The following is a 14,919-nucleotide window of genomic DNA, read 5'->3' on the forward strand; positions in this document are numbered from 1 at the left end:
AGGCCATGAAAGTGATCTGAATGGCCCTGAAAGAAAGACTTTATTCTTTCTTAGATCTTTATTTTATAGCCATCTCTATTTTCATAAGCTTCTTATGATGTTGACTGCTCAATATATTTTATTTTTAGCATTGTAATACAGTAAAATAAAAGACCACAGCTATTTAGCTACATGAGATGATATGAGCTGCAGCAATCTAAATGCAGTCTCAGCTAATGTGTCTGTTTATACACATGTGACAAATTTGTAGAATGGTTCATTTATTCATTCAATATTTATCGAGCACTGTGCAAATGCTATATGTGGGTGATGAAACTGTGAAATGAACAGGTATGGGTCTTCTCCTCCTGGCAGCTTACAAAGTAGTATGGGATTTAAACAGGTAAATGCTCACAAGATAGTTTGATGGGTGCTATGATGAGGAAGGTAAAGAGCCTCTGAGATAGAAATAAAAGAGAAGTGGGAAGTGGGGCTTGAGTTGGGGGTGTATTCTAGGCAGAGAGTACAGCATATGGCTCAGCTTGGACTATCAAGGGAGATGGCAAAAGTTAAGACTAGAAGGACAGACAGGGGTCTGGTCATAAAGGATTTCTAAACAGGGAGGGGAATTATGTGATCACATTTGCATTTTAAGAACTGTATCCTGGTGGCAGTTTGGGAAAGGGCTTAGGGAAGGAAGTCTGGAGACAAGAAGACCAGGTAGAATGTAGTGACAGGTGATGATAGCATGAGTCAGAAAATGGTATGTAGTTACTGAAAAGTGGGCAGAGTAGTGGCTTCATGGAGTTTGATACTTAGATACAGTATGTGCTGGAATCTTTTGTGTGGAGGATCATTTAAATTGTGTCCAGCAAGCTACTGACATATATCTGCATTGGGTGTTCAGACCAATTTCATTTACCTCCCACATTCCTCTAGGAATACCTGGGCTTTTGTGGCTACCCATTGATAGAGCTCACGTCCTAATAATGTGATGTGCTGTAATATGCTTGAATTCAGATGTGCTCAGAGCCAAGCCTCTGCCTAAATATTTGCAGTAACAAGTTCATTATTTCCTGAGGCAATCTGGTTCAGAATTAAGATTCTAAATCTGCATGCTTCTGAATGACACTGAAAAAAATTCTACTTCCTCATCCACCTGCTAGCTCTTCTTAGATATCTTTTCTTCCTGTTACATTTCCCTGGATATTTTGGGATTTCATTATTTGGCCAGGCCTTTCAATTCCTTTTCCTCTTGGTCATCTCCTTTCTGTGAATTCGGTTTGGTAGTAGCTTCAGTGACACCTGGCCATGAATTGGCACCCTTAGACTTTTAGGACCAGAGTTGGAGTCTGGGGTTCATCTCTAATTCAGTCCTTTTCTGTGTTAAGTGAAATTACTGGAATTATGGCTCCTATTACAAACCATAATTTAACTAGTAAATTAATTAGTAAATAACGAACCTGCGGAAAGATTTAGACAAGGGAAAAGAAGAATTTTGAAAGTCCTGACTCGGGCAAATTTCTTTGTCTAGAATTTGGTATCATTTTTCCTATGTAAGTTGAGTGAAATGTTGCCTTCACTGTGAAGCATTTTCTTTTTGAGATGTTCATATTTGGGCGGCATATAACACAGCTTACATTTGTATATGTGGAAATTGGGTGACAAATTCAAAAACGCAGATCATCTTAGGTTCTTCTTAATAGAAAGTCTGCAGTGGCTGCAGGTTCTGTCATCAGCATTCTGCACACCAGTGGAGCCATCTCTTTATTTACCTGCCTAGAAGCTTCAAATTGCTTCTTCGTTTTGTCTTTGAGAAATTCAGAAGAAATTCTTGCCACTCAATTCCTTTGTTGAGAACTGTAAGTTCAGCATAATGTGTAAAGGCTATGCTAAGAGTTTGCTGCAAGGGTGCCAAGCTATTGATTTATCTTCCCTGACTGTCAAGGACGCCAATAGACAGAGGGTGTCAGGTCTCTGCTAAGGCGTGTGAAGAAATGCCAATGTATTCAGACAACAAAACAAATGCCATGGTGTTTTGACAGCCTTCTCTTAGAAAGTGCTCTCTTTCCTGAGTATATAATTTAAATATGATGTTAAGACCTTAAAATTTATTAGTACAGTTAATTCTTGAGTAGAATGGAAAGGGAGCAGTGGTATGAGTTATAAACATTTATTTGTCTTTGACTTTGCAATGAAGAGCCTTTGGAGGTTGCAACTTTACTGTCTGAATTAGTATGATATTAACAAGACTTGACTTTTGAGTCATCTTGGCATTGCTGCTTAGTAACATTCCTTAATAGCTGTGCCTCAGTTTCATTATCTATAAAATAAAAATAAGAAATAATACTTAGCTCACGGTTTTTGTAAGAAATAAATGAAATAACATGTCAAGTGTCTAGCTAGTCTCATCTCTTATTTTATTATTTATTTATTGAAACAGGGTCTTGCTCTGTTGCCTCAGCTGGAATGCAATGGGGCAATGATGGCTTGCTGCAGCCTCAAACTCCTGGGCTCAAGTGAGCCTCACACCTCAACCTCTTGAGTAGCTGAGACCACAGGCACGTGCCACCACACCTGGCTAATTTTTAAATTTTTTTTGTAGAGACAGAATCTCACTATGTTGCCTGGGCTGGTCTTGAACTCCTGGGCTCAAGCAATCCTCCTGCCTTGGCCTTCCAAAGTACAGGGATTGCAGGAATAAGCTACTGTGCCTGGCTCTCATCTCCTATTTTAAAATTACAGGAAAATCTAAAAATCAGTTTGCATTTCCTACACTTAACAGTGGAAGGCAGAATTATATGAATTCAAGAGTCCTGGTGGTTGGGACCACCATATTCTTGTTGTAGGACCAACACTGGCCTGCTGTGTGACCCTAGAGGAGTCATTTTTGTAGACATCTATAAAAGGGAGTTCTTAGCAGCTGTTATCCACTTCTCGTGTTTCATTTTTCATTCCCTTTACAAAAATTTATCAAATGCCTACTATGTGCCAGGCTTTGGGAATGCAGTGGTGAATAAGACATAGTCCTCCCCTTATGATTCATATGTTCTGCTGGGAAAGATGGGGAAAAAACCAGATAAATATATAAAAGAAAGCAGTTCTGCTGATAGACAGTAGTTGAGCAGTGTGATGGGATGGGGAGGCTATTTCAGATAGTGGAGAGAAAAGGCCTCTTTGGTTGAGTTGCGACTTCCATTCAGCATTGGCACCACGGATTGCCACAGGAGGTTTATACACAGTATTGATATGGACCAAGCACAGGTCACATGAGACAGATTTGCCCTCAAGTGGTGGAGGGAATGGGCCCTGAACATATAATTGGAATGCAATTGGCACAGACACTGAGGCTGTGGAAATATAAAGCGATGAATAATCCAGCCATAGAGGTCAGGAAAGGATTTTTGGAGGGGTGACATTTAAACTGAGTCCTAAGAAACGAGTAGGCCAGCCAGGTGGAAGGAGAGACGGACAGCCTATGGAAAAGGCTCATACATTAAACATGAAAGCAGGTGGGTGGAAAATAGTTAAATGATAAGTATTGATTTACTTCTTAAAGTATTATTACATGATGGCAGAGGAAGAGGTTCAGAAGGTGATAAGTAATAATGAGTAAAAATTTGGTATGGATGATCCAAATTTTGTATAATCCTTATAGATGATAGCAACTGAATATAATCTAGCACTTTGAAACCAACATATTCTCACAACTGTATTACTTTATGATTTATGATTTGTGGATTAACTTCATTTTTTAAAACATACTTTATACTGAAACCTTTTCCATTTTGAATTTCCAGTTACAAATAGACTAGGATCATCTGTTTTATGATTTCAGGGCCTGTCATACCACAAGACCACCTTACTTTGGAGAAGGGGATCGAGTTGATTATCATTTCATCTCTCAAGAAGTTTTTGATGAAATGGTAAACACGGTAAGAATGTTTTCCTTTGTTTTTATTGCATAAGAAATACACGTTCTCTGGCAAAAATGTTAGGAAATAGTTATAAATTAAAAAAGGAAGAATTAAATTTTGTGCTTCTAAGGTGAGTTCATATTGTTTTTTTTTTTTTTCTTAAAGTGCTTAATACATCATTCTTCACATGCTTTTTTATTTTATGGTCTCGGAGAAAATATTGTAAGTTTCCGATAAAAATGAATGAGTAGGCATTTTAAGGAAATAGAACGAAAGCAGTATGAAAAATTCTTGTGATCTGTGTTTATCAGTTGCTGCTACTGTTATTAGTCAGATTTACTCAAGAAAAACAGTTCTTACAGAACCGATGGTGCACAAAGCTTGTAAATTACATATGTCTGGAGATTTGGGTATTCTGTCCAGAGAGTACTCTTTCTGTGTATTATCTGTGGTGCTTTCTAATTGTTACAGCCCTAAGCACCATTTCAATATGGTGTGTCCCATTTAGTTGGCTTTTTCTGGACATGTTACCTTCCATGGTCATGTTCCTGTTTGAGAAGTTCTCAGTCCTGGAGGCCAAGCAGTTCACTAATGCAGATGGAAGCCCTTGCTAGAAGATGGGAGATGATCCCTAACTTCTTTGAGGACTGTTTTAACAAGGTCAAGGTAATTACCATGTGTTAGTCCATTTCACAGGCACTCAGAGCAATCTTGTTTAAGTTTTGGGTTTTTTCATTTGTTTGTTTTCTACTGAAACCCTGACAATCTAGTTATTGATAGTAATTCAAAACACTCTTGTCTTTGAATTCATTTTCTTCAAAACAACTTATTTCTTCCTTCTTGGCCTTCACATACAAAGGGAACCCTCATAATCCTAGCATGTTTTATCTGTTGAAAGTATATGCTAATGTAAATATGTATCTGCCCATGACTTCAGTTAAACTGAAAGAGGAGTTCATATTTTCATCACGACCAATGAATCTGTAAACCTTTTGTTTTTACTTCACCGTGGCCCTTATTTTTGTTTATATCTTCACTGTTTCTATCACCAAGTAAATCCTACACCACTTCCTTTTCTTTTCTGAAGCCCACTGAACTATCAGATGAGGGACTCATCTGTGTTTCTGCTTTTGAAAGATTACCACCCAACTGGTGATTCCCTTATAGCTATATATCCTCTTCCCTCTTTCCCCTTCTTTTTCCTTCTTCCTTCCTCTGTTCCCACCCCAAAATAATGGACCTGGCTTATTCTTCATTGTACAAAATCATGGACCATTTCAGCATAGGCTTTGCAGTTTCCATGAGTTTAATTTTGAATGGCCAACTCTATACATGGTGCGTGTTTTCTGGACTTCTCTTGTGTTTGTGGAGACATACAAGTGAGAAAAACGTATGATCCCTGTTTTCCTCTAACCTTGTCAAATGAACATCTTGGAAATTCTTTATAATTTTCTTTCCTAGGGCTATATTTTGGCAGTTTAGTTTAATTGATTAAGAATACTCTGGGACTTTGTTTTTAAAAGCCTCAGTAGAGATTTGAGAAGTTATCTTGATATTAGTAAGAAGCATTCTCTTAGGACTCTTTAGGTTGAAAGACAACTAGTTCCCAAAATTAATGTTAATTTGTCTTGTTGGAGTATGAGGCATTTTTTTCTCATGTCAGTTCATCTGTTCTCAGAACCCCATCTGCTCTCTGGTGTTTCATACCTTATCAGATCTGTAATCTAGTCTGGTTCAATTCCTAGTCTAAAAAGTCACTACACTTCTATACTATATTTAGTCTTAGAATTTTACTACCTCTACAAAAATCCTCCTGTGTTTGAGAAGTACTTATTTTTACAGATTCTGATAATATATACATATACTTCAGGATAACATAATTTTCTTGAACTTGAATTGTGCTTCTGATCTCTTTTCCTTTAATGTAAGCTTGAAACTGTTTCATGAAGAGAAACAAACTTAGAGATGACAAACTCATGACACATTGTCAGCTTTGCCAATCACCCACAGACACTCAGCCCTCCGTACACAGAACCGCCCTCTACACAGTAGCCACCCAGACAGCCTGCCCACCATCCTCCATTACAGCAGGCCCACTGACGGACAGCCTTGGCACACCCGTACTGTGGACAGTCATACCTCCCTGCTCTGATAGGTACAACACATAGACCTGCACACCCTCCCCAACACAGGTGCCTCCTCCATCCCATCAGATACTTCCCCCACAACACAATCACCCCCCTAACATGCCCGCAGATATGAGAACCCTTTTTATGGACACATACATAGTCTCCACAGAAACTCTCTCTCCTGCAGAAATAAAACCACAGACCCTGAGGTTTCTGGAGTAAGACTATTGCTATTTATTAGGAAATCCACATACAGCAAGAAACCAAAGTAGCATCACCAGCTAGAATGGGGTGGAGGGAAACCACTTAATCCCAATTCTTAACAAACCTGTAATGGAGTCTTTTTTATACCTATGTACTATGCAAGATTCCTCCCAACTCTACGTCTCTACATCTTTCTAGAAAATGGGGTTTGTTTGTTTTTTTTTGATCCACAGTGGAAGGTCCTTGTACGTGTGAATAAACAAACTTACGGTATATATCTGAAAAGGAATTCAAGTATACATTTTGAAAACAGGGTGAGTCATAGAGTGTTAGTCAGGGTTCTCCAGAGAAATAGAATCAATAGGATGTGTATATGTATAGAAAGAGATTTAGGGTTGGGCTCACACCTATAATCCCAGCACTTTGGGAGGCTGAGGCGGGAGGATTGCTTGAACCTAGGAGTTTAACACCAGCCTGGGCAACATAATGAGACCCTATCTCCTCAAAAAATAAAAAATTAGCCTGGTGTAGGGTTTCATGCCTATAGTTTCAGCAACTCAGGAGGGCTGAGGCAGGAGGATTGCTTGAGCCCGGGAGGTCAAGGCTGCAGTGAGTTATGATTGCCCTACTGCACCCCAGCCTGTGTAACACAGCAAGACCCCATCTCTTAAAGAGATTTAGTATAAGGAATTGGCACACATGGGTTATGGGGACTGGCAAATCCAAATCTGCAGTGCGAGCCAGGCAGCCAGGAAATCCCAATGGGTTCACCTTGCCCACTGCCTAGACAGAGCCGATTTATCAAGACAGCAGAATGGCAGTAGAGAAAGAATAATTCACACAGGGCCAGCTGTGCAGGAGACCACAGTTTTATTATTACTCAAATCAATCGCCCTGAGCATTTGGGGATCAGAGTTTTTAAGGACAACTTAGTGGGTAGGGGGAAGCCAGCGAGTCGGGAGTGCTGATTGGTCAGAGATGAAATCATAGGGAGTCAAGCTGTCTTCTTGTACTGAGTCAGTTCCTGGATAGGGGCCACAGGATCAGATGAACTAGTTTATCAATCTGGGCGGTGCCAGCTGATCCATCAAGTGCAGGCTCTGCAAAATATCTCAAGCACTAATCTCAGGAACAGTTTAGGGAGGGTCAGAATCTTATAGCCTCCAGCTGCATTACCCCTAAACCATAATTTCTAATCTTGTGGCTAATTTTTTAGTCCTACAAAGGCAGTCTAGTCCCCAGGCAAGAAGGAAGTTTGTTTTGGGAAAGGGCTGTTATCATCTTTGTTTCAAAGTGTAAACTAAGTTCCTCCCAAAGTTAGTTCAGCCTGTGCCCAAGACTGAACAAGGACAGTTTGGAGGTTAGAAGCAAGATGGAGTCAGTTAGGTTAAATCTCTTTCATTGTCTCAGTCATAATTTTGCAATGGAGGTTTCAGTGGTGCAGATAAAATCCAAAGGCTGATCTTTTTGTTCTCTTGAGGTCTTCAACTGATTGGATAAAGTCCACCTATGTTACGGGTGGCAGTCTGCTTTCTTGAAGTTCTCCAATTTAAATGTTCATCTCCCCCAAACATCTTCCAAGTTGACACATAACACTAACCAGCAGATGCAATAAACAAGATAAAGTGGCCAGGCACGGTGGCTCAAGCCTGTGATCTCAGAACTTTGGGAGGCCGAGACGGGTGGGTCACGAGGTCAGGAGATCGATACCATCCTGGCTAACACGGTGAAACCCCGTCTCTACTAAAAAAAATACAAAAAAACTAGCCGGGCAATGTGGCGGGCACCTGTAGTCCCAGTTACTCGGGAGGCTGAGGCAGGAGAATGGCGTAAACCCGGGAGGCAGAGCTTGTAGTGAGCTGAGATCTGGCCACTGCACTCCAGCCTGGGCGACAGAGCGAGACTCTGTCTCAAAAAAAAAAAAAAAAAAACAAGATAAAGTGTCTCTCTGAAAGGACAGCCAGACATATATCTATATAGGTTTTATATATATACATATATATAGAAAAGGAGTCACATAAATATGTGACATATATATATATATAGAGAGAGAGAGAGAGAGAAAAGGAGCCACAGTATTTGTTCCAAATAACAAAGAAAGTATGACTTTGAAGGAATAAAATAGTAAGGATATTTATTGTTGAGTTTTTAACTTTGGAAATACATAACATAAACTTCTTTTGATTATGGGGGATGTAGATTTTCCTCATCACCCGCAGCAGACACATTGCCCAGAGACCCATCCCCCAACCTCAAAAGACACCCTATACCTTCTGGTCTCTGACCTCTCTTCCCTGACAGACAGCCCATCCCTGTACCCTCACATTTCCAGAACATCTGGGGCCAGGACGCAGGGCAGCAATAGACCCAACTGCTACTGTTCTTAATGCTGTCACCGCCATTTGATGGGATTCAGTGCAGCCCTGGAAGTTTTCACTTCATTGTTTATTTCAAAATCACGTATATGAGAAGTCACACTTGCCAAGATCATCCATGTTTTTATTCCTTCTGTTGTCATCAGTTACGCAGTTTAGATTTGACCTAGTGGTTTAATGAATATAGTATTGCCAAAGAAAAAGTCACAGACAATTTTGAGAGATGTGCTTTTACTTGCCTTTTTTTCCCCCCAAGGGAATGCAGTTTTTGGAAGAACTGAGCTTCCAGAATACAGACAGAGGCATCATTTATAGTTCAAATGGCTATAGGGCAGACACCAATTCTGTTGGATAACATTTGCGGCAGTTTCAGTAGAAAGCTATCTTTATGAGGAAAAACAGGATGGGTTTGCTTTTTCAAAGCTTGTAGGATGTCCCTGTAATTCATGGCCTACCGGAATTATCTGTAATTCATTCATGGCTTATCTTGGAATGCAAGGCTTTTGGAAATGGAAGCCTTTTCTGGGTTGCCTGGTGTGCTGGCACAGCTGAAATGGCGGCGGTAAAGGGCAGGCCATTAGTTTTGTTCTCTCAGTAATGAAGGTTTTGGTGCGAGTTTGGCAGGAAGTGGATAAGTAAACAAAATAGTCTATTTTACCATATGCTGCAGTGCCTTAACACTCCTCAACATTTTGTCAGCAGATTATTTCTAAAAACCTATTTTTTTGTCAGCTGAGAATTCTGAATAAATTTCTCTGTCACAGTTTGAAATTAAGTTTCATTTACGCCATTGTCATCCATATGCAGTTGCTAAAATTTGTAAGGTTTTTGAAATTATTTAGAATAAGACATCAAATGATTTTAGTTGTGATCAAATTCCATGATGGCTGCTGTTATATGAAAATCTTTGTTCTTCTCGAATTCCAGGGGAAATTCATTGTAACATTTAGTTATGGTAATCACAAGTATGGATTAAATAGGGACACCATAGAAGCTATCGCAAGAGATGGTTTGGCAAGCTGTGTTCATATGGAAATAGAAGTAAGTGTTTTTCATTCAACCAATTAATGTGTGTAGTTTGTGTGAGTGTGGTGGGTGTGTATGTGTGTGTGTTTATGTGTGTATATATATAATTTTTTTATTGATACATAATTGAGGTACATATTTGGGGTACATGCGATAATGTATATACATATTTGAGGTTGGGGAGGGGGTTACAATGCACAGGCAACACATTGCCAGGCCCAAGATAAGATATTCCGTTTATAATTAGTATGCGGGGCAAGACACGTGAAACATTAAGTGACAGGAGTTAGGTTACAATACAAGAAATTGCACAGATATTGTAAGTGTAACTGCCACTCGAGCTTTATTTTCTGTTATTTCCTCACTAAATGCTCCTTTTTCTTTTCAGAGCATGGCCTCTGTTTATATAAAAGGCTGTAGATAAAGCCTGATTCATAGAGTGTGGGACTGGTTCCCCATGCCCTAGGACAATGATAGCCCCATGTGGTCAACTTTGTTCCTTCGTTCTGCATGACATGTGTGGGCTGTGCTGCCATTTAACTGCAGTTGCTCTCTGGATGTAATATTTTCATCCTTCTGGCAATTTAGACCTGTAGATGTCAGAGATTTTTCTCTCTACCCCCATACCCTGTCTTCCCCCAACAATGATCTATAATTAGAGTATATAGAAGCTTCTCCAAAATTAAGATCCAGAGTAAAACTATGAATTTCCCACTCACTTATTTTTTAAAAATATAGCTTTATTGCATACTTGGAACCTTCAAAGACAGTTGATTGTTTTTTCAAGATCCTTTAACTGAGCAGTATGACACTTTTGGAATTAAAAAGAAAGCAATTATAAAACTAATTCAATTAGACCAAACGTACAGAAAACAAAACCTAGGCAAATTGGGTACATAATCCTTTGATGTCGACTCTGAATCTTTCTTTTTTCCTCTGTGACTTCACACAGTAGGAGACTGCAATTCCCTTTTGGCTCTTTGTGTTAGTATAAGCGTTTCCTAGCTTACACATTTCTTCCAGCTCTTTAACTTTCCTGACTTAGACTCTTTCAAATCTTATTTCTCTGTGATTAATTGGTTTTGTATCTTTAAGGAGAGTTTTCTTTGTTTCTATAATAACTAGCAAAAATAAAAGGTCTTTTCTAAAAAATTTATTCATTTGACAAGGCAGAAACAAAAATTAATGCATTTGTGAGTCCAGAAACTCTCCGTCTTTTCTGTCTATCTTTCTCTGGTCCAACAGTTATCTGAGCAGTGGCTCCTGTTTCACTCTTTTTCTCCCTGGGAGTTCACTCCTACTCATTTCCAGGAGGTTGAGTCTATAATCCATACTTTATTCCCCTGATTCTCCCCAGCTGAAGTACTTTTCCAGACTGCCCTGGTCATTGACTCTTTCGGAAATTGTTTTGGAAATAGCCTGTATTTCTTCCAACTGAATTTTTAAAACAAAGATTTTGAACATTGAGTGAAACTGATTGAGATGGAAGGGACTTTAGAGTCCATTTGGAATGGCTCTTTCATTTCACCCACGAGGAAACTGATAGCCAGAGAACTTGAAGGATTTGTGCAGAGTCTACAGGAGCCAGAGAGCTGCAGTTGTGACAAAGCCCTCCAGACTCACAGACCAGTCAGTTCCTTACACAGTTCCACGCTGTGATCTCCTGGTCTGCAGGCTACCAGGGTGCCGATTTAGCTGCAGAAAGGGTCCCAAGATGATGACAAAGGGGCCACAGAAGAGCCTTTTCTCCCTGGTAAGATCTCTGTCTCCTGCTGCTCCACAGAAGGTGTTTGAAATATAGAATTGAAATTACCTTTCTGTAATAAAGTTGCAATATTGCTATGAATGTACCTGTTTTATATCCAGCAATTTTCTAACAGTCATATTCATTAGAATGATTAATTAAAGGAAAGCCAGGTGGAATGAATTCTAATATTTCCAATGACAATTTAAAACTTGATGAAGAGAGAAATGTAATCCAATCTTGAGGTATTTATAGAAAAATAGCAGCTAACTCTACAGGTGAAATACATTCTTCAAAATATTAATAATACTACTTCTTATACCCATGTCATCAGATGGCTCCAAAATGACTTGTAAATCATGTATCTATTTCCAATGTATTATCTTCCTTTTAATGCACAGGGTGTAAGAAGTTTAAAATATTCCTATTTTGAGCCTCGTTATATCCTGGTGGTACCCATGAACAAGGAAAAATATGAGGGATATTTGCGGAGAAAAGGATTATTCAGTCGTGCAGAAATTGAATTTGCTGTCTCCAGAGTGGACCTTTATATTAAAATTAATCAGAATTTTCCAGGATACTTTGATGCAGTAATCAATGCAGGTTGGTAATTTTCAGCAAAGTTTTATTTTTGAAATGTAAGATTGCTGAATTAAAAGTTTGTTTCATGGGGATAAAATTCTTGGGTAAAAGCTATTTTCCTTGTAACAGTGAATCACAAAGAGCGCAAAAAGGGTAAGAATCCAAGAGGTCTAATTTTCTACTGTTTTAATGAGAGCATTGTCTCAATTATTTCTTAAGATTGTAGCTAATAAGGTTTGGTGTAAAATGAGCCTGAACTAAGTTCATTTTTTAGGGGACATTGTGAGAACAAAGTTAAATTATATGTAATTTGAAATACACATTTAAATTTCTAGAAAGGCATATGAAACTCAGGTAATTTTATTATAATCTACACATAGGTTAAAAACCCAACTACTCAAAATATAACCATAAAAATGTATGTGTAAAACAAATATTTTCAGAAACTAGTTTATAAATGACCATTTAATTTAAAACAATAGTTCATGGGAGAATTTTTTGAAATGTGAAAATTTCCATATATATGTATATATATTTTTATACATATAAAATTTCTATAGATATATTCTAGAAATTTATATACACACACACACACACACACATATATATATATATATATATTTTGGAGAGAGAGTCTTGCTCTGTCGCCCAGGCTGGAGTGCAATGGCGTGATCTTGGTTCACTGCAACCTCTTTCTCCAACTCCCAGGTTCAAGCAATACATGTGCCTCAACCTCCCGAATAGCTGGGATTACAGGTGCCTACCACCATGCCCAGCTAATTTTTGTAGTTTTAGTAGAGATGGGGTTTTGCCATATTGTCCAAGCTGGTCTCAAACCCCTGACCTCAAGCAGTCTGCCCTCCTCAGCCTCCCAAAGTGCTGGGATTACAGGCATGAGCCACCATGCCTGGCAAATTTCTATATATTTTTAAACTGCACTATATTACACAGTCATAAAAAGGAAAGAGAAAGTTCTCTGTGTCCAGATAAGGAAATATCTTCAAGTCATACAGTTACTAAAAAAGACAGGTTTACAGTATAGTATGCCATCATTTATGTAAAAAAATTATGTAATTGTATTTTCTTGTACTACATAAAAAAATTCTCTGGCAGAATTGGCAAAAAACTAATAATGCTGATTACTTCTTAGGGGGAAGAGAAACTAGATGAACTAGATGGACAGGGAACATTAGTTGAACCGTATGAAATTGTTGATATTCAACTATTTTGACCTATGAAAACAGCAATTTCATATGGTTCAACTTATTAATAATAGTTTTTGGCCTCTGAAACATGTTAATGTATTACACAGTTGAATTTGTTTTCTATTCCTGCATAGAAATTATCACACTTAGTGTCTTAAAGTGTCAACACCCATTTATTAATTCACGGTTTTGTAGATAAGAAGTCTGGTACAGCATAGCTGGATTCTCTGCTCAGGGTATCAGGAGGCTGAGGTCTCATCTGAAGGCTCTGGGGATAAGCCTCCAAAGCTCATTCTTGTTGGCAGGATGGAGTTTCTTTTGGTTGTAGAACTGAGGTCCCAGTTTCCCTGTGGGCTGTCTGCCAAGAATTATCCTCGGTTTCTGGAGGTTGCTCTCAGGTCTCATCCATGTGGCCCCACCATCTTCAAGCCAGGACCAGCACATCAAATCTTCCTTGGGATCTGAGTCTCTGACTTCTTTTTCTGCCAACAGCTGGAGAGAACTCTCCTTTTATGTGGCTCATGTGATTAGGGTGGGCCTGCCTGGAAAATCTCCCTTTTGATTAACCCAAAGTCAACCCATTAACAACCTTAACTATATCTGCAAAAATCCCTTTTGCTGAATGTCACACAATCGTGGAGGTAGTATCTCATTGCCTCCACAGGTTCTGCCTACACTTAAGGGAAGGAGATTGATTATACAAGGGTGATGTGACCTTAGGGTCATCTTAGAATTCTACCATAATATATATAAAATTCTACCATAATATATATAAAATTAAATGCAGTAAACAAATCATTACCACCAATAGTTAAACATCAACTGTTTTGGATCTGATCCTGTTGTTTTAAAATGTACTCTCTTCGCTGCAGATGATCTGGATGTTGCCTACCAAAACCTGAGTCAGCTCATTAGAGGATACCTTGGATTGACTAAGGAACCTGCCAAGAGTTTGGCTACAACTGCAGGTACTATCCTATCCTTTTTGTGCCAGGATTTTTTTTTTTTTTTTTTTTCATGGAAAGGAAAACAAATCTGAGTTCCTATTTGGGTACTCATCACTTGGGCTAAAGCTGGTTCTCTTTTATTCCTGTACTTCTTCTGGGGCAATTGTCCCCAAAACAAGCAGCATGAGTCAGCCTTCTGGACCTGTAACTCTGCTTATCTCCATGGTCATGATGGGCCTCTGGGGACTGCCCTTCAGGAACAGGCTGGGCAGTGCCTTGATGGAGGTAATAGATAAGGGTTAACCTCATGGCTCGGAACTCAGCCTTCCAGAAGTTTCATTCTTTAGAGAGCTGAGATGTTGTTCTACTTGTCGGGTTTGTGTTTAGTCTGAGAGTTTTCTTTTCCCTTTTCTTTGTGTTACCCCAGTCCTCAAAATACTGTGCTGCGGAATACACTGGCAAGAGCACTAGTCGTAGGATTGGTGCTCCTGTCCTAGCCCTGTGCTCTCTTGGGTCAGCTTCTTCGCTGTTTGGAGTTTCAGTTTACCGTTCTGCTACATAGACCTAATGCTCTTTATCTACCACATGGATGGTCAGCAGCACATGATGTAGTATATGTAAGAGTGCACCCCCTTGGAATCCAGGAATTCTAAAGCCCTAAGTTAGAATTTTGGTACATGAATTTTGAGATGTATTTAAAAGACTCCCTTGAATCTACCTTACAACTATTAGGATGGCTACTATAAAAACAAAATAAAAAAACAGAAATTAACAGGTGTTGGCAAGGATATGGAGAAACCGGAACCCTCGT

The 14,919-nt window shown here is 39.0% G+C and overlaps 1 protein-coding gene across 3 annotated transcripts in view; it reads left to right on the forward strand.

Moving 5' to 3' along the window:
• The window catches only part of LRGUK (leucine rich repeats and guanylate kinase domain containing), a 130,921-nt gene that overhangs the window by 60,881 nt on the left and 55,121 nt on the right, over positions 1-14,919 (forward strand). For all 3 annotated transcript variants that reach the window (XM_023207812.3, XM_026454372.1, XM_026454373.1), the window contains exons 12-15: positions 3,818-3,914; positions 9,532-9,645; positions 11,776-11,977; positions 14,034-14,129. In XM_023207812.3, coding sequence (XP_023063580.1) covers positions 3,818-3,914; positions 9,532-9,645; positions 11,776-11,977; positions 14,034-14,129 — 509 coding nt within the window. The remainder of the gene's footprint in view (positions 1-3,817; positions 3,915-9,531; positions 9,646-11,775; positions 11,978-14,033; positions 14,130-14,919) is intronic.

This window comes from Piliocolobus tephrosceles, chromosome 8 (assembly GCF_002776525.5).
Source record: "Piliocolobus tephrosceles isolate RC106 chromosome 8, ASM277652v3, whole genome shotgun sequence".
NCBI lineage: Eukaryota > Metazoa > Chordata > Mammalia > Primates > Cercopithecidae > Piliocolobus > Piliocolobus tephrosceles.